Source organism: Phasianus colchicus, chromosome 17 (assembly GCF_987193195.1).
Source record: "Phasianus colchicus chromosome 17, bPhaCol1.hap1.1, whole genome shotgun sequence".
Taxonomy (NCBI): Eukaryota; Metazoa; Chordata; class Aves; order Galliformes; family Phasianidae; genus Phasianus; species Phasianus colchicus.
In genome coordinates, this window is record NC_143452.1 from 1,545,227 (window position 1) to 1,565,451 (window position 20,225).

Genomic DNA, 20,225 nt, shown 5'->3' on the forward strand with positions numbered 1-20,225 from the left:
CAAAGCAGAACTGGGGCAGTATAAAGTTAGTTTCCTGCTGTTTTAATGAACTGAAAAGGCAATTGCTAGCAAAAAGCGAGGAGGAAGCCAGGTGGGAGTGGAGCAGTGAATCGCTGAGGGTTCAGCTGTCCCTGGATCTGTACCCCACGGCACCAGTTTCAATGAAAAGCTGCATGCAAAAGGTGCAGGTTTGTCTCCCAGGCTTCCTATCCCCATGCAGTGCTTCTCTCTCATCTGCTTCTGGTATTCATATTGCAGAGGAAGCTGCTTGAACTTTTTATCCCGGCTGGAAGAAATTCTCTTTGGACAAGATGTAGTTGTCTGCCATTTTTGTGGTTTGAAGGACCTTGCTTTGTGATTAGAGAAGCTCAGGAGCTGTAGTAAGTGGTGAGAGTACACAGATACAGATAGGAGGCAGGGGATTTCTAGCAGCAAGCAACATAATTGTGCTCAAGCTGTGTGATATCGTGCGATTGCTGATACATGATGCTATCATCTTTTGCAGTAGGATTTAGTCATTGCCTAATCAAATGAAAGCAAATCTTCGGCCTTTAAACATCTCTTCTTTGTACTGAAAATAAGAAGGGATGGTTTTGTTTTCTTCTAATTTTCAGGTTTTCTCAGGCACTCATTGTAGGATGCAGTCCTGGGTATTTTCTGAACATCTCAGTTAATAGTTCTGTTGTGGTAAAACCATCCTTTATCAAAGAAGAGATACTGAAGAGCAATTTGTTTGCTACCTATGGCTTTCCTAAAAGTTGCCAGGAAGGGTTTAGAAGGCCATAAGTGTTTTCTTTCAGCTGGATCTTGATAGGACAGCTGGCTGCAGGCTACCATGGAGTAACTCCTTTTGATTTAGACTAGGTATCTTTTCTTCCAGCCATATTGTAAAGAAAGAGTGTAAAGCATTTGTGGTTTAAATGGGAGGTGATGTTCTACAAGTAGTGATAATGGCTTAGGGAAGATACCTTAACACACTGTTTTCTCTTATTTCCGTATGTTTTTAATGGTAGATATCCCAATTTGTCTGTCCTGTTCTCTGGGCAGATCTGCTATAGTTATACTTTCACTGGCACCACTGCAAAATGTGTCCGTATCTCCTCTCATGCCGGTGCCTCTATTTGTGCACATTGATAAAGTTTCCCTGGAGTTTTCTTTTCTGAAAGCTTAATAGTAGCTCTTGCAGCCTATCCTCACATGTTGGGTGCTTCAAACACTTAATCATCTTTGTTTCTGTTAAAAAAATAAGGCTATTTTTATAAGAAAAAACAGCCTATTCTCTCTAATAATATATACAGCGTTTCCAATGTTAATGTAGATCATGTATGAAGGAGACAAGTATTATGCTAGCTTGAGTATAGCAAGTAAATGAAAGATGCAAAGATAACCCTCTTTTCTGTATTGCCTCTAATTCCTATTGAAGGAATTTTTTATTGTTGAAATTTACTGGGACGACGTGTGTTTTGAAGTACTAAAACACAGTGCCTGTGATGATGAAGATGCATAGAATCGGAGTGTTTGAGTGCTTTTTAGAGATCCTTCAGTCAGTGGAATACATGTCTGAATTTATTCTGCAGGTGTGAATGTCATGCTGTGTTTTATGATTTGGACAGCCCACTGCTTCCTTTGGCTGATCCGCTTTGCATCATGCTCAGGTTGCATGACTTTATTGGAGGGCAAGGGATTTTTTTTTATCGTCAAAATTTATGCTTCTGTCAAATGCAAGTTCGGAATTTAATCTGAGGGCTTCGTTTAAATAACTAAAACCTGTGGACACAGGGGGACAGTTAAACTCTTCTTGAGTATTAGAATCGTCTTTTTCATTGCTCATCTTGTTCCAGAGCTGCCAGGCTGAAGTAACTCAATGGATAGCAGCTTGCAGTGGCCTATTACAGACAGCCATGGTCCAAGGCCAGTGTAGGAGGATGCTTCATGGTATTTTCCAGGTAAGGTATCACTGTACATTAAGTATGTAAAAACTGGGATGTGTTTAAATCTGTAACAGTTTTTATGAGGCTTCCAGAAGTGCTGTCCTTGCTTTGCTGTTGGTATATCGCTGAAATATCAAGGCAGCTTGAAAGATTTTTGCTGCTGAAAGAGTGAACTCCCCTACTCTCTAACACAGTTGTTGTCATTCTACCAATGTAGTCTTTTAGTGGGAGAGAATATGAAACTGTTTTGAGTAGATTACACACAAAAATTGAAATGTAGATGTCCTTTTTCCAAAGCAGATGTTACAAGTTTGTCACATTTGCAGTTAATTGCCAGCATTTTATTGTATTTAACATATATATACCACAGTAGCATTAGGCTTTCTAGTATTGATAGTATGTTTGCCTAGCACAGTGCAACATAGAGTAATATTGTTTCAATGTAAAAGCACTGCTTTGCATTGCTGCTCCCGATTTTCAAGTAGCGTTCATGTCAGATTGTGTCTATCCATAGTAAAGTAACCATGAGATTGCTGAATAGTCGAAGGTTAAGAACCCACATATGAGAATGCAATTAAAAATGCAAATGGAAAAAGATGCAGGCTATCTGAACAGGATTAAGGTATGTCTGAGTGTTTTCTTCTTGCATACAATAAAACCGGAGGAGATTAAGCTTCCTCTTCTCTTTTATGGTACATCTGGACAAGTATTGTTGGAAGTAGTGAAGGAAATGAGTAGTTTTCAAGTTGACTGTTAAAACTACAATTAACTCTGAGCCACCAGTTTGGTTTTTGTAGGCATGTAGGAATGACTGCGCTGAACAAAACAGCATATTTACTTTATCTGAATTTATTCATAAACAGTTGACCACTAATCTGGGAAGATACTGTGGATGTGTGTCCCACTTCTTATGTAGATATGCTGCTTGCTTTTACATGATGTTATTCTTTATTGTATAGAAGCTTTGTAGCACAAATCATGTGCCATGTAGATGTTAAAGTGATCGCCTTTACTGTGCAGCTTGTTTTACTCCAGCCTTGGCCACAAAGGCAACTGAATGGACCATAAAGTTACAGATAAAAATAGCGTTGTCTATTTTTGTGCCAGGCCAGGAACAAGAATTATTCTTTAGTAAAAGATGTAATTGTGAGGAAATCAATGCGGGTAGCTTCTAGTTTTTGAGTTCTGCCAGACCGTTCCATCAGTACATCTTCAGAACACTTAAAAATATGTAGTGAAAGAGGCATTAAGCATGGACAACTATTTTGTTTGTAACTGTTAGTAATAGATTTGTGCTTCTTGTTGCATAAAGTTTTTCAGAATTGTACCAAATCAGCTTGGAAACAAAGTAAGGATCATTGTTGTAAAGTTAAGTATTCACTAGTCAGTGATCTCTTCAATTCTTCCTTTTTTTTCTTTGTTCTGTCCTTTTTACTAGAGATGCAAGACCGGCCAGTTCCAGCTGCCTAAAGCCTGTGGTGGATTGATTGAAGCCAGTGGAGCCAAAATGCATCAGAATAGATTGATTTACAGTACAAATAAGGTTAGAAGAGTTTGATGTTTTTGTTATTGGAGGGCACTTTGCACTAAGAATTAGACAGATAGATGTAACAAAATGCTTTGAAAACACGTAGCTGATCAATCTATGTCAGATGATTTAGAGTAGCATTAATAATGGGTCCAATAATTTGAGAAATGTTCTGTTGCTTTCCAGAGAATGAAGTGCTAGCGTAGGAAAGTCAAATCACAGCTGAATTGTTTGTGGTGAAGGTTCTTATAATGAGCCCACTAAGGAAAAAAGGTAAGTTAAGGAGTGTAGTTATTGGTGGCAGGGGTGGCAGATGCTCCCTTCTCACCTTCAAAGAAGGAAATGCAGAAGTTGCCCGTACGTATTGGAAGTGAATAAGATGAGTCCTGATTCCTTATCTTGGAGATAACGTGTAACAAAAGTTTTGCCATCTGCTAAACTGAAAGTTGTCATGTTATATATTAATAAAGACTAATTATTGTTATACATTTTATTGTTATCTGTAGTATTTTGTTAATTTGTGATGTCTGCATCTCTTACATTTGTTGTCTTTCATCTTAGTATAGGAGTCCTCTGGAGCATGAATCACCTCCAGAACTTAATGAAAGGGAATCAGCATCTATCAATTAGTAAATGTCCTGATCCTATTCTTCCTATTTCATTGTGAAGAGAATGGCAAAACGGAACATTCACAAAAGAAAAGGGAGGGAAGGGAAAAGGGCAGTAAGGGATTTATGGGTAAAACTTGCATAAAAATCCCGTTTTGCTGTCTGTCTGATTATGTATTTTGCTGGTATAAATGTTAGAAATGTTTGGAATTTGAATTGCTTTTTTTGACATAGGTAGTTAAAATGAAGTGTGGAATGAAGAACTACTGGCTGCTCTTTGCATCTAGTCCTTAACTACGAGTTTTCACCTTGTTTTTAGCCTGTTTTCTCAGCTTCTGGTGAAGCAAACCAAACATTTTTTTCAGACAAAGTCTGAAACAAACAAAGTGGCTTGCACCACTTACATCATGAGTTGAGCTAAGAATAGAATCCAGGCTCTCAAAGCTGGGGCATGGCCTAATCACTGTGCATGCCTGGGACAGCTCTTACATCTGCAGAAATACCATTTGGAGGGCAGATCTGGCAGAGCAGAGGATGCTGAGATGACAGTTCTAACAAGCCAGAAGGGGCATGAAGATCTTCAGGTTGGAAGCGAGGGCCTTGGTTTTGATGTATTCCTCATTTAGCCTTTTCCAATACAAAAGTAGAGAGAGGTATAAGGGAGCTTCCTGGTTAAAATAGCCTTGATGTAAGACACCTCCTCTTTGCACAGATTCTTACAACAGGATAGGTAAGGTAGATAAGTTTTTGGACTGCAACTTATTATTTTGAATAGAGAAATACTTACTTGTCTTTGAAGTGTGAACTTGATGAGCCACCCCTAGTGGAAAAGTGGTTTAGAATTAAAGGGAAGCTCCAATTGTTTCTTTTTTATATTTTTTGACAAAATGAAGAGGATTTTTGTTTTGAACACTCAGTTTTTATGTTTTGAGCAAGATGGGCTTATGTGCCTTTCAGTGTTTTTGATGAGCTTGTTTAAATTTAAAGAAGATTTCAAAAATGTTTTGTTTTCTGTTTGATTTTATACACACTTAAATGACTGGTTAATTGCATTTAGCTACAGTCGTAGCATTGACAGGATGAACTGTACATCTCTGTCCATACACTGAACAAAGAATTCAGTGCTGAAATCCCTGCTGCATTTCCTGAGCTAGTTGAGTCAGACTTCTGAATGAAGTCAGAGTCATGGCAATTTGTAGTAGAAGGCTGTTCTCTGCTCTTTTATGCTTTTTGGTGATGGGCTAACAACAGTTGCATCAAGATAGTGCTGGCTTTTAACTTAATTTCCTCTGCATAATGAAAAGTCTGTACCAAAGGAGGCTTCATAATGCATTTGTAGGAGACACGTTGTAAAACTGGTGTGCCTGGGTTCGCTAGGGATTTAGTATCACTTTAATTGATGTGGAAGTTGACCTAGTGTGCTTGGTGTGACAGTGGTTATTGGGACCAAAGTCTTCCATTGATGGATCCCATTGTTGCCTGCCTGCCTTATGAAGAGATTCTATGACATGAGATTAGGGGTCATTTTTAGTGTAGAGAAGAATAATGCATGGGATAATCTTGAAAAGCCAAGTAGTAAAGATGGGATTAAGTCTTTATTTACCTATTCTTAAACTCATTGGGTCCTATCACATGTGGCAGAGGTTTGGAAAGCACCTTTACAGATGTGGCTGTTCTGCATGTTAGCAGTGGATTGGTGAACAGGTTTAATGGCCAGCATTCAAAGCAAGGATCTGGGGTCCTGGACAGCAGGACACTGTTGTACTAGGTGACTGATAGGAAATCAAATGGCATTGAGCACATTTCTTCATACTGATCTAGGCACAGAGGAGGTAGAGACATTAATAGCCATCTGTGGGTTGTACGTGAATACAAATCATTTTATCTCAGATGCCTTCTGTATGTGATTATGTCTCAAACTACAATTTTTATCACCTTTGCAGTTAGTTTTTTGTGGAAGAATATCAGCTTGAGCTGAATATATGTCAGTATTTTAATGCTTATTTATCACTTACGTCGTTTCAAAAATTACTCGTGCTAAGGAAGCTACAGAGAACATACAAATTATGAGAAATCTGAAAAGCTTTCTCTATGTGAAATGGCTATTTTAGGGCTTTCCTAAATCAAGGACTGATAATTGGTGGGCATATGCATAATGCTAGTCTCTAAAATTTGTAAAAGATACTGAGAAAGGGAATAGGTAATAGCAATCTGTAACTTCTTATAGATAAGTTGGGAGCTTTCAATGAACTTGCGAGGTCTGAGGCACAAGGGAATTGATTTTACACAACAGAGCAATGAAATTCGTGTACAAGCGTGCTGTGGAGGTTAAGTATTCAAAAACTGTTTGGGGTGCTGAAATTGTAGCTTCCAAAAATAAATGCGTGCATGCATTTCTAATACAGGGATGAATCTTTAAAGCTGGGCAAATGCACCCTTGGGAGCTGCAGTGTATGTGACTGTATTTCCCTGCTCTTCTAAGTAGCTCTTCCAAGTATCTGCAACTGGTCCTTGTTGGAGCTAGGACACTGGTCTGAGCGTTCTGGCCATGCATGGCAGTTCTTTTGTTCCTGAATTGCTTCCCTAATGACAAAATTCTTGGTATTTTCATGTCTTAAGAGGAAGTGCATTGTGAAATTCCATCAGTTCAAAGCAATTTAACTTTCCTTGGTCAAGGAACTTTCTCAAATGAAAATGGTTCACAGCTGCATCCCTCAAGTATACATAGGAGATTCACTTGCAGTAGGTTTTGGTTAGAATGGTGAAAATTAGTTTATTGATAACATAATACTTATACCAAATTCATTAGAATTAAATATACTTGATTCATTAGAAATTATTTTCTGGAGTACAAATGACAACTATATGTTGTTGTTCAGTACTGCAGCGATGTTTCAGGCAGAATGCCATGAACATTTCTTATCACCTAGTGCTGTTTGAGATGTATAGGTAAAACCTTTATCTTCATGTTTGCAGGCACTGCAAGTCATTGAGAACTGAATATTTCCCTGATCTAGATTTTCTGCAAATAAAATTGAAAATAACTGTAATGCAAATAAGAATCTGGTGGAGCTTTTCAGCTAAAACAGTGGGTTCCTGTAGCTTCATTAATTTTAAGGGGAGTTGATTGGTTTATATCATACATAATTATCTAGAATACAGTATGTCTGCGAGAATGAGAGAGAATGTGAAAAGATCCAGAATTTATCTTATTTATGATTTACTTGCTCTCTTTCTGTGATTTATTTACTCATTTTATCTGCTCAAGCAAAGGGCAGTTGTTCAGAAAGAATATGGTAATCCAGAACAGGGGCACTGTTTCAGAAAGCAGATTTCTGTACAATCAGAGCCTGAGCTTACAGTGGAATGCTTGCATTTATAAATAGAGGAATGTAAAGTAAGAAAAACAGGATGCTATTCTGCAGAGAAAACTTAATTGTGTACGTGTTGTTGAACAAAGAAAGTAACCAGAAAACCTAAAATTCTCTATTAAGCTTGTAGCCTGCCTCTGATCTGATCTGTCAGATCTAATTGCTGAGACTGATGTGATAATCTTTCTATTTTACAGCAGCTTTCTGCAAAAGATTCTGTGCAGGCATCTGAGGAGAAAGTGGGTCCTTTCACAAGGATAATAGAAGCGATGGGTTTCACAGGTCCACTGAAGTACAGCAGATGGGTAAAGCGTTTATTTGTCATCTTCTTGGTTGTTCAATACTTTTGGCTTTCTTTTGGCTTTCTTAAAAAAAATAAAAAATAAAAAACAAGCAGGAAAAACCCATAAGCAACTTTTTTTTTCTTATGTTGGGAGCAATACTTATATGGAACAATTCTAATTAATATAAGTTATTGCTTTGTAATGTGGGACTCTGGTAGTCCAGAGCTGCCCTAGTTGGTGTGTTGTCATTATTGATGTAAGCAGGGTTATTGGATTTTGATCTGTAGAGTCTTAATTAAGCCTTCCTAAATTTGTTCTGATATCCTGTTTTCCTCTTCATTGGTGCACCAAGGGACATGATAGCAGCTTTATTATCTTAAAGTAAGTGCAATGTCCACATAGGCCAGCATCTTGTCTCTGATAAATGACCAATAGTAGTTATCTAGAAAGAATTTAATTACAGGAAAACCATGTAATGGTACTTCTCTCATGTGCTCCTCTACCTTTCAGCAGTTGTCTGTTTCAGGACAGCGTAAGCATTTTTCTGTAGTATGCATTGGTTGATTTTTTTGTTCTATAAATTTGTACAGTTGCACTTGACACTCATAAGCTTATAGTGTCCTGTATCACAGAGCTCCATAGCTAAAATATATGCTGTGGGAAGAAGTACAGTTATTTTTCTTTTTTATTTTAAGTGCTGATTTTTTTTCCCTTGGGGTGAATGTTCACATTCTCCCATTCACTTGTGACTTTATAGTCTCAAATACACCATATTAGCTGAGCCTTCCACTGGACTGAAGGGGACCTAGTCTAACTTGTATCTATTGCTGGATCTCTGTCACGTTTTTATTTTTGTTGGCTTTCTTTGATTCTTTCAGTGCTCTGTATTTCTGTGGCAGGAGGATCTCCCAGATGGACAGTAGTGAGATGTGTTACCACTGCTGTTTGTGTTGCTTTTCAGTCATAGCCTGAGCCAAAGTAACCCAAATACCTTCTTGTCGGTGTTTTTTAAATAGTCCTTCCCTAAAGCTGTTGTTAACAGTGATTAAATGAGAGCAGTTCTGTAAAACAGCCTCAGTTCCATCTGCAGAAAGAAAAAGGCAAAGATGAAATTCTGAACTTAGCTTTGACCAGGACATGGTATAAAGCAACCACAGGAAAAGGTGGCGTGATTCTATGACTGGGAAGGGCTGAGCCCATCTCTGCCAAAGTCAAAAGGCTGTCAGCTGCTCTGAATACCTGCAGGGCAGAGTGGATGTTCTCTGATTCTACTATGATGCAGTTGCTTATTGCATCTCGCCCCTCAGAAAGAAAATACAAAGAAAAGATAACTGTATATTAAGGGAGTGAGTTATTTTGTTTAAAAATCGGTTTCTTTTATCAGACGCTGCTAAACCTCATGAGAGGGTAGTTTCTCTCTCATGTGTTTGTATACATACTGTTGTAATAAAGATTCTCATTAGCTACAAGTGTTGATTCAGAGTTCTCCTTAATTGCTTCTCTTTACTGCTTGCTTTTGGCTAAGGAACTTGGGTTTGAAGAGAGTTATTTTGTGGTTAGGGCCCAGGAGACCTGAGTTCATTTTTGGCCTTGCCAGTGCTCTCTATGAGATCTTAGGGAAGTTTCTTAATATTTCTCTTTTTTTTTTCACTTTCTTCTCCCTCCCCCCTTACCTCTTCTACCCACCAAAACCTGCATGATTAAATTTCACCAGTTTCTTCTGTGTTACTTGCCTAATTTAAAGGCTGGATTGCAGAAACTGCTCTTTACAATATGTTTTTAATGTCTAGTAATGCCTGTTCTGGGGCAGTGCTTTCACAAGGGAGATCTCTACTCCCAGGCCAGGCAGTGTTTCCTTTAAAATGGAAACCTTCACAACTCCAGTAAATGGTGTAAATTGTCTTACTGCAAGAATTTTAGACATGCACTCAATTGTTGAGGAAGCTTCTAATCCTTCATTTTTGACAGAACCCTGTAAAAATATAATAGCCCCAGTGTTTCCTCAGCTGATCAGTTGTAACTTTGGTTGAAGGATACACAAGTAATACTTGGGTAATTGGAAGTGCCATTCAACAGGTATAGGGTGTTTATCTGTAGCATAGTGATCACTGACACAATCCTTAATAGATATCAATTAAAAACAAACAAATCAACCCAGTACTTTTTCCTGGCCTCCAGTTTTTTATTTCTTTTTTGCTTCCCTTGAGGTCAATGGAAAGGAATGGATAGCAGTTCTTCTCTTTCAGATCTTTTCTGTCATTTCTTGTTCTCTTTGAAGCTTCAGCACATATATCTTGGTTATACATTATGCCCTAAGGCTCTTCTGGTGGAATGGCAGGCCATGAACAAAATTAAGCACCTGAAATATACCTCGTATTATTCATTATGTGGCATTATTTCCTTGTCTTTGAAGCTTTGCTGGTCAGTTTTCATTATTGTGGGGAGGAAGAAGATACTTCTAGTGCATGTCTGGTATATAACTTCTTAAAAATTAAATCATACACAACACTCTTGCATACATAAACAGTGAAAATTATTGGAGGAAACTAAGAATTGTGAGTTGGGATCTTTGGAGTCTGTGTGGAGAAAGCCATTTCACTTATTTTTGTGATGCAAATACTGTATTAGACTAGATTTAGAAGGGTATTCATTAAGTCATTTAGCCCTGTTTTGGGTTTTTTTTTGCCTGAAGGCATGATGAATTATAATTTGGTAATTCCTGAGAGATAATATGATGTTTAATGTGCTCTTGAAAAATCTTAAGGGATTGTGATTCTCAGAAGTCTTTTTAGAAGATAGCAGCACGTGTGTTTAACAAAACCAGTAGTGTTCACTAGCTCTTATCATGAATGCTTTGTGTGTTGTCTTCTCTTTTTCTTCAGAAAATTAAGGTAGCAGCTTTGCGCATGTACACGTGCTGTGTGGAGAAAACTGACTACGAGGAATTTTTTAACAGTAAGTTGTGAATTTGATGATATTAGAATTTGAATTATTACCCTGATGAGAGAAATGCTGATGAAAATTGCTTATTATAACTATAATAAGAAAGCAGTTAGTCTTGCCAGGAGCTGAACAGTGCATGGCCAACAAGAAACTGTCTGTGCTACACCATTACATGGGGCAAAGGTGCACGGGAGTCTGAAACTGTTAGAGTTTGTGTCCTGTAGTGATTAACAAGGGTGGGATAGGAAAAATCTCAGAATAACCTGGAACTGGAAGAATATTGCCTTTTCTATTACTGAGAGTGAGATAGATGAAGAATCCAGATGCCTATTCCTTTTTTTTCTTTTTAATGTGGTCCAATGGTCTCTGTGTCCATCTGTTCCTTGTTTAGTTCTGAGAAGGTTCTTTGTTTGTTCATCGAGTGTGAAATGTACTGAGAGGGGTTTGTTATATAGTGTTGCTGCTGCAAAAATTTCCAATGGTTTTCAGAAGGTTTTCCAAAACTCTGATGTGGTTTCAGAGGTGGTAGAAGTGAGAGAACTCGCTCTATAAGCGATTGGAGTCATCACTGCTGATCAGAAAACTGGAACCTCAGTTTTGCTGTGTACGTACCTCTGCTCAGCTGTATGCCCTCTCAAACTTTCCCTTCTTCATCATGTTTGCCTCTCAGATGGAGGTGTTACTATTTTTAGCTGTTGTTTCACTATCTCTGCTTAACAGATTAATTGTGAAAAGATGAATAGATGTTTCCCTAGATAAAAGGAATTTCAAAATGTGTCTGGGAAGGAGATACCACGGCTTTTCTTTGCCACAGATTTTTAGGCTCAGTACTGAGTAAAAATTACTTCAGTTGTATTCTTGGCATTGGCTTGCTGTTTTAAAGCAAAGATGCTCAGAGCTCTGAGATGTAAGCATATCACAGAGAGCAGGTGATCTTTCCCCATTTTCTCTAGAATGTCACTGTTGCTCTTTTTCACTTTTTGCTCTACCATATAGGTTGTAGCCAGTCCAGCTCTGATTTTACACCTGGGGAAATCTTACTGCATACACTTGAGACCTTTGTTCCATAAGGAAATAGCTTGTTTTGCTCAGATTGACAGTGTGTGATGTGTCTGCTGCTGTTACAAGAATCCTGTGCTGTTGGAGTCTTTGACTGTGGTTCCAAAGAAACCATTGCTCTGATACAAAAACAGATGTAAGGAGTTTCTGTTATGGTTCTCTACCTGCAGCTGTTTGGGAGATTGGCTTTAAAACCTAGCAGGCAAATGATGTGATCTGTGTTTAAGAAGTAGTTTCCCTAAGAGATGGTTTGGATGGGATGGGCAGGGACCTTTTACGTTGATGTAAAAGAGCTTAGGCTGTAATTCCATGGGTAGCTGAGTTGAAGCAATGGCCGAAGGGAGAAGGCTCAATTCTCCACTTCTTCTTGTGCTCCTGATGAGCTTTGGACTGGAAATTACCATATCTACTGAAGTAATAGGTAGGTCACTGTAAGAAACTAGTTCAGTGTTTTGCTGGCTTGCTGTTTTTTTCTGTTAGGGAACTAGTGGCACATAGAAGCGTCTGATGGCAAGCAGCTGGCATAAATTGAGTGGTGAGGAATGTGTGTTTAAAAGAAGGGAAGCATGGAACATGCAAGATATCCAACTTTTAATTCAGGTCATCTTCCTTTTTTTTTTTTCTTTTCTTTTTTTAATCAAACCAGATCAATGAGAATGGGGGTTTCCTTTCTTTATCAAGTAAAGATGGGCAACCCTTAAGCCAGGACCACAGCTCATTCCCAAAAGAGCAGTCTGGGTGACTGGACTAGCAGGAGCAGGAAGCAGTTACCCCTAGCTCTGTCAGTGATGTAGCATGCAAAGGTGCACCTGAGACCATGCTGGTGTGGGTGCTGCACACAATAAATTGCACTGTTCAGGACCCTTAAGAATAGTAATGCTGTGGCACGAGACCCAGCTCAGGTCTATCCTCACTGAAACTGGCTGCACACAGACCTAGCAGAGTATTTTTTATTTTTTTCTTGGCTTTGCTGCCCCCAGCACTTCTGGCTGAAGCTGTATGGTGTTGAGATATCCAAGTGAACTGCACAGAGTCGGCTCTGGTCTCTGGAGAGCTTATTAGCTTTCTCTCTGTAGTTTGTGAAAGCTGTTAACCTACTGAGCTGGCCTTGAAAACAGTACACCCATGCATGTGTAAAACCATTTGTGGGCTGATTAACCCTGTGTGATCAGAATTGGTTCTTCAGTCTTTCTGGTCTTGCTTTTGTGATGTGGTTGTGCTGTTGCTCGAATCATAACTGCGTGACCATGCAGATCTCATATTAGTATGCAGATTTCTGTAAGGTGGTTTTCCAACAGGTGAGATAGACTGCCTGGATATTATGGTGCTGAGGGCTAGAGCAATGACAGATAGTATTTCACATCTTAAAATATTGCACTTTCTCAGTGCCTTTCTGATGGTAACCGGTGAACTTTCTGAGAGTTTCTCTAATGCAGAATGAGCCCTGTGAACTGCCTTTCTCTGTGTTGTGCTTTTGAACAACAGTACCCAAAATACGTGAGTTGTGAATCTACTGTAATATGTGAAGGAGCTGTTGCAATTGAGGCTGTCCAATATTATACTGCAGTTAGTTTTATTGTACCTGCCATTCTGCCGTCCCCTTGTCCATAAATGATCATTAAGCAAAATTTTGGGAACTTCAGTTAAGGGCTGATGTTCCAAATGCCTGCTAACCTGTACTGCTTATATGGAAAGTGGAGCTGTTTTAGGACTTCAGATATACTTTGTGTAAAAGAGAACAGAGAAGTAGTAGAGGGAATAGCTAGATTACCAGCAGAAAACTTTCTGTGCATGAAGCTTGTGAAGTTTGGGTAGTTCTAACAAAATGAAGTAAGGATAATGCCTCATATCTTATGTTTGAAAGACTAGAAGAGCTTTTAGGATCAGGTAGGTGATACTGAGAGCTGAGCTGGAATTTCTTGATGAGCCTGAACCTATAGGGTTGCTGCAATTCATTTTGAACTGTTAATACTATTGATTGCTCCACTGTCCTGCAGTTGTGGTAGCACAGTGATGGCTCTATTTCCAATAGTTTGTAGTGGGACTAACAAAGCAGCACAGAAGGGCTGGAGTTTACCTAAAGCACTCTGGATCCTTCTGTTCTCTGCAGCCTTTGGGGTGTCTTGTAGATACCTGCTGCTCTCCCTGTCAGTCAGTACTCTAAGAGAGGGATGCTGACACACTGTGCCTGTTTTATATTTTTTTTTTTGCAGGATGTGGGGATGTTATCTCATTTCATCCTTCCTCAAATTGTGATAGTTGCATTTTCCATCAGGAAAAATTCTACTTTAAAGTTTGCTTCTCTTACCTGATGAATTTTAAGTGCAGTATATGACTGGAAAAAGATATATGTCCCCATAAGCCTGAGTGTTTATGTCTCTTAAATACACAGACATGTGAACAGTGTGTTCTGCAGGCAGAACAGATTTATTCCTCAGCTGATAATATCACGGTATTTCACAGGTGGTTTTACATATTTTTTTTCTACATCTAACTATATTCTGAAGGAAATAATTTTCTATTGAGTTTTAGGATGGATATTTCTTCCCTTTTAGTTTTCTGAAACAAGGTCTCCTGAAACTCCACATTTTAGAAGTGCCTCGTTTTTAACTGGTAACTAAGGACAAACTTGTTACTCTGAAGCAACCATCCCTCCTTTAAATTAAGACATAGCCAGTCCTAATACAGAAGTTAAAAAGTGAATGAAGAAATGGAAGTGCAACACTTGGGAAGTTAGAGGAAAAAATTCTTCCTTGAACTCTTCTACTGAATAGGTCTTTAAAAACTTTCAGAATTTCCAGCAGTGGAGGTGTGAGCTTTGCTTTCCAGCGCAGAGCAGTTTCTGTGCTAGCAGGCTGATGCGTGCTAACTTCTATTTCAGAAACCTCTGTCTGTTGAACTAAGTGTTTCACTCTGAACCTTGTCTGTGGAACCCTCATTTAATTAACTGGCTTGATTAATGCAAGCACTGTGCACTCTTGCTCTGGTTGGAGATCCTTTGGCTTGCCTTTAGGTCAAAGTATTCATTTCTAAGGACTTGGACTGTTTCTACTTGTAATGAGACAGCCAAAAGGGGAGAAGGGTGTTGGAAACCTGTGGTTAACCTCCAAACATACTGTTAGTTAGTGACTTTATACTCTCTTAGAGGTGGTGTAGGTGATGTATAGACATTGATGCTGAAGCTTGGCACGTTCTGTCCCCTGATGGCATCATCACTTTGAGGAGGAGGAATAGTGATGAGTTGCTTGTTTGCTGTGGTGGCTGCCTGACCGTGGTTGACATATAAAAAGAAAGAGGCTGTAAAAATTTTGCTTCGTGGTCCATGTGAGCCTCCTTGTTACTGCCTGAGAGCCAGGAAGTATAGGAGTTAGGAAGGAATACATTGCAGTACAGAAAAAGGGATTGACTTCCCTGAGGCAGATCCAATGGGAAAGTCTGCTTCTGAATACTCTGCATCCCAGGCTTGAGTAGTCCAGAAGACGAGGCCAAGTGCTGGGTAGGCCAAGGTGTCAGCTGCTTTTCATTAGGGTACTTCTTCAAGAGACAGCTATAGAAATGGCTTCCCATGAGGAAGCTTTAAATCTGAGAGGAACTGAAGGACTTACTGTGCACAGAACCCGGAGGTCCATGCATTCCTAGCATGAGGAAGAGCAGTCTGGTTTCTGTGGCATAGAGCCTGAATCTCCAGCCTCCCAACATCATGACATGGGTGGCTTTATGGTATAATGTCCACGTGCATGTAGACATTTCTGGGAAACCCAGCAGCTATAGTAGTAGAACGGAATATGGAAAGAGAAATTATTTCCATGGCTGGTTTGTTCTTTTAATCCTAATATGTGATGGCTTGAGGCAAGGTACTCCGAGAGTGCCATGGGTTGTGCAGCCACATAACAAGTCACAGCAGCTGCGTGAGAGCAAAGTGCCAGCTAGCACAGTGAGCAGCATCCTGCCTCTGGCAGGAGGAATCAGCACGTGCTAAAGGAGGAGTGCAAGAACTGGGCAAAGCATCCACTGATACTTCCTTGTAATTCTCTTCTGCTCTGGGACTTCCTGAAGTGGAAGCCATATCTTTTTCTTCGTGATTCTTCATTGTGTTTTTTCCCCTCCTGTTAGTTTTACCTCAGTTCTAAATATACAAAGCCTTTTGGTATCTACAGTATCCTGTGACTGCATGTTCTAGATCTTAATGATGTCTGACAGTAAATTATATTTGCTTCCAATATGTACTTACTGAGTAAAGCTAGAAATTTAATTATTAATATGTATTCAGATTTTGGTGTAGTGAATCTGTTAGGTACAAAAACAGATCAAATTTAAATTCATATTTGTTTTTATTTATTTCTTTTCTCTTTCCCATCAAGGGTGCCAAATGCCTGATACATTGAATTCATGGTTTCTAGTAGCCCAGCTTCATGTCTGGTAAGTGAAGCTTGAATAGTAATATAAGTAGTCTCAGGAAATAAAATGATACGTACCTTACTGTGCAAAAAAGCAGGCTCCATGATTAGTGATAAAAGTGGTAATATTTAATTTACAAAATAATGAATTCTAATAGTTTTCTACTAACGAGCAAAAAGACCCATGGAGAAACTGACATCTTAAATCTCCGTATTTCTAGGTAATGGAATAACCCGTGCCGTGAGCTTTCTAAAAGCCTTACTCAGCCTGTGTGGAAAAATCCCATTTAGGTGTTTTAGGAAAAGTTTAAATTTATGTAGAAGTGGTTTAAATTGTGAGAATTTGTGGTGGTTGAAGTTTGCTGCTTGTCAGAAGCATTTAACAAATTATAGCACTGGCATTTATTCTTGCGCCTCTGAAATGTACGTATAGGTTGGTGAATGCCAGCTTGGCTACATCTAAAAATATTTAACACCTTAAACATTAAGTTTTTTTCCTCCTTTTTCATTTGTGAAAAGAGTAGCCAAAAAAATCAGTTTTTCATCTAATATTACATACTTATAAAGGTCAGCAGGATGCACAGGGGAGTACAGTAATTCTTGTTAAGTGCCAGATCTTTCATGAAACTGAAGTCCATAGACTTACATTTTACTACCCAAAGACTCCAAAAGGAAGTTTGTACTAAAATAGTTGCACTTAAGAACAGGCCTCTTATTTCCTTGCCTCCTTTTTTTTTTTTCCCCCTTCCCTCCTTTTAATTTCCTGTCTCCTCAATATATTGAAAGATGGGGCAGCTCATTTCACTAAGGAATGAATTAATTAGCGGAACCATTGAATTGGTTAATGAAATCAGTGGACTCAATTAATGGATCACCCTTGAGATTTGCAGTCTCTTACTGTTCCATATGAAAAGGGCTTTAATGACTGAATTAATAAGCTAATCATTTGGTTTGATATTTGGAAAACTGCTGCAATAAATTTTCAAACCAAACCATTTGTAAGTACTTGAGGAGAAACAAAGGGAGGTAACACAAAACTGCAGAAAACACACTTTTCACAACAATTTTGCATTGACAGGAAAATGTGCCATGTAGTAGCATGGCTTTTGAGATGCACAATATTCTTTCACAACTGACAGGTATGAAAATAAATAAGGGAACTATGATAGAGAAGGTAGTATTTGATAGACACGGAACTTCTGAGATCACAGTTATGTCAGAGGAAGCCAAGAGTTGCTTCTCTTCAAGCCTGTGATGCTAAGGAGACCCTTAAGGAGGGAAACTGAAACATTCTTATGCTTAACCTATAGTCAGTGTGTTAACAAGAAGGTCCTGCACAAGCAGAAAGGAACAAAATCACTGTTTCATTGGACAATGATGAATATGTGAATCTGGAAGGTAGTACTAAGCTAATTTTTAATAAGAGGTTTGTTTTTCCAAAGTTTTTATACCTGGCTTCTCCTTGTTTCTGGCAGCTTGACCAAAATGAGTGCTGTCATTCTCAGCAATCAGAGATCTGGTTTGATGTTCTAGAACACAGAGAAGTCTACTCACTACCTGGGCCACTGGAAGATGCTGCATGTTTTGCTTGTGACTATCTCAGTGGCCAAGATTCTGCCATGGCATGGCAGATATATCGCTGCATTCTCTCTGATTCTCTTTTCTAAATCAGTATCTCAGTAAAGAGGGAGCAGGACATGAGGGATTCTACTAACACTGGCATATGTAAAGGTACCCTCCTTCTGAAGGCTCTAATACCTACCTCTCCTCCTGGACCTTTTGTCTCAGGCTAGAAGTCTTTCTGATACCTGACCATAGATTCTGATTGCCATCTGTAAGAAGTTTCTGTTCCCCCTCATAAGTCTAGATCACTTTCTGGATTACTCGTTTCCTCCCTCTTCACCTACAGAGACTGACTTTCAACTGATTTAGAATATCTTCTGAAGCAGGAAAGAATAAGATTTTTATATATATATACTTAAGTAAAAACCCTCCTCCTCTCTCACTGCTGTCATTGTCTGTCATGTTCCAATCAAGTCTTTGTGCTGTCTCACCTTTTATAAACTTTAAGATCTTGTCAGAGCATACTCCTTGCGTTATTACAGATTCTGATCGGTTCACTGTTTGAATATCTGTTTCTTATTTTCTCTTATTTTCTGTGAACCAAATTTTCCATGTAACTAGAAAGGAGGGGGAGAATCAGGCATTCATTTAGCTCAGTTTTTATTAACTTATTTAAAGATAATGTTCCTTCAGATGCACTGCATTTCCTTCCAATGTTCTTCTAAAATTATACTTTAGAAAATCAGCCTACTAGTGTTCTTCCCTGGGTTTTATAGGCTATTTCAGTTACTTCACACCCTTGATGTCAGGAGGACTTCAGGCTCAGAAGCCCATACCTTCTAGGAAATCTCAATTTTCATTCCCACTGCCACTTTGTTCTTTTCTTGTGACAGTGTAACTGAATTATAGGCTGTGTCCACACAGTTTCCAAACTGGGAAAGTGATGACTTTGACTGTTGTAAGAAAATGTCTTATCTATGTGGTACATCCTGCATTACCTAGCATTTAGGGTCAGGATAGAGCAGAGCTTCAAATCCTTTGTGAAACTCACTGTTTTCTGTAAGAAAAGCTGTGCTTGTGAAAGTGTTGGTCAGTTTGAATGAGTGTAGAGGAAGAAGAACCATCAAGTTTGTGGAAAACAGTTCCTGCAGGGACAGATTTATCAGATTTGCAGAGAAAGGTCTGAGGTTACTGTACTATTTTGAGATACGCCGTCTCAGAAGAAAGAGAATAAACTGTCCATGGTTCATTCTAGAAGAGCAGAGAGGAAGGAGTTTAAAATTACAACAAAGAGAGTAATATCTTACCTGAGAGACCTTTTAAGAACAAGTTTGTCTGGAATGTCTTAAGGTTGATCCTGCCTCACCATGAGCGAATGGGCTAAACAGCCTATGTGCAGGCATCAGGAGAGAGGGGCACAGCCAGGCTGAGGTCTATTAGCTTGTACCTCCACAAACACCTGTACTTAGCTGTAAATACTGTACCTAGTGAACTTGCTAGGCTGAAGCAAAGGATATCATGCAAACTTGCTAAAGGAAATAGCATGAGTTCAGAATTCTGTACCATTCTGTACCAGCTCCGTACCATTATTCTGAGCTTCCATTCATCATAAAGGTGCAAATCTCCACATCTAGTTGAAGTCTGTACAAGAGCTTTCTTCTCCTGTTGTTGCTGGCACTTTATAGATGATTTGGGTTAAACACAACAAAACAGCCTTCTTATTTGGTTGTTGTTACACCCGTTGTTAAACCAGAGTCCTTTCTCTGGCCTGGTATGATGTAACTCTAGAAATAATTGCCTTGGAACACCCGAGGAGGGCAGAATGCCTGGTCCAGTGAAAGGGGATAATAGGAAGCTCTGAGCGGGCTTTAACCTTGGAGGCATAATGCTTCATCAGACATTGACTGCGTAGCACGGAGCTGCATCTCAACGCTTGGATAGAGTAGTGCTGACTTCTGCTTCTGGAGCTTAAAGCAGTGTGTTTTACTGTACTGGCAGAAGCAGTCACAGCTGAGGCTCCTGTTGGAAGCTGCTGCTTCTCACCTCAGATGAAAGAAGGTGCATGTGCTCACGTGCCTTTTCAGGCATCCTTATGGATTATCTTCTTCTAATTTAATCTTTTGCCTAATTAAATATAACATAAATTATCCACCCCAACCAATAGTAGATAATTTTCTAAAGATGGTTTGGAATAGATTTGCTTTCATGGTTTGAAAAGATGAGTCAGTATTTGAGTAAACTGCAGAACAGATTTTGCAGTGAAACGGTAAAATGTTTCACACTGTGTTGACCCAGTTAGAAAGTTTATAGTCTTTAAAGAGTGCACGTCTTTTTAAACCTCAGACGGCAGGTGTAGTAACAAACTACCAAACTTTAAAATAAACTGCAGAATTCCATGATCTCACTCGTGGTGCTGCAGAACAGCTCTATGACAGCACTATGCATCCAAACACAGAGCTGCCTTTTAGGCTTCGAGGGTAGCAGGCTTTCCTCTGAGCACTGCTCCATTCCTGCTCATCAGTGAGCGGTTGTTAACTGCTG

General features: G+C 39.1%; 1 protein-coding gene across 3 annotated transcripts in view; it reads left to right on the plus strand.

Moving 5' to 3' along the window:
* Positions 1–20,225, plus strand: part of UQCC1 (ubiquinol-cytochrome c reductase complex assembly factor 1) — a 52,883-nt gene that overhangs the window by 1,011 nt on the left and 31,647 nt on the right. For 2 of the 3 annotated variants that reach the window (XM_031605674.2, XM_090151965.1), the window contains exons 2-6: positions 1,842–1,946; positions 3,370–3,474; positions 7,636–7,743; positions 10,605–10,677; positions 16,086–16,143. In XM_031605674.2, the coding sequence (XP_031461534.1) occupies positions 1,842–1,946; positions 3,370–3,474; positions 7,636–7,743; positions 10,605–10,677; positions 16,086–16,143 (449 nt within the window). The remainder of the gene's footprint in view (positions 1–1,841; positions 1,947–3,369; positions 3,475–7,635; positions 7,744–10,604; positions 10,678–16,085; positions 16,144–20,225) is intronic. The other variant, XM_031605675.2, reaches the window with a different exon arrangement.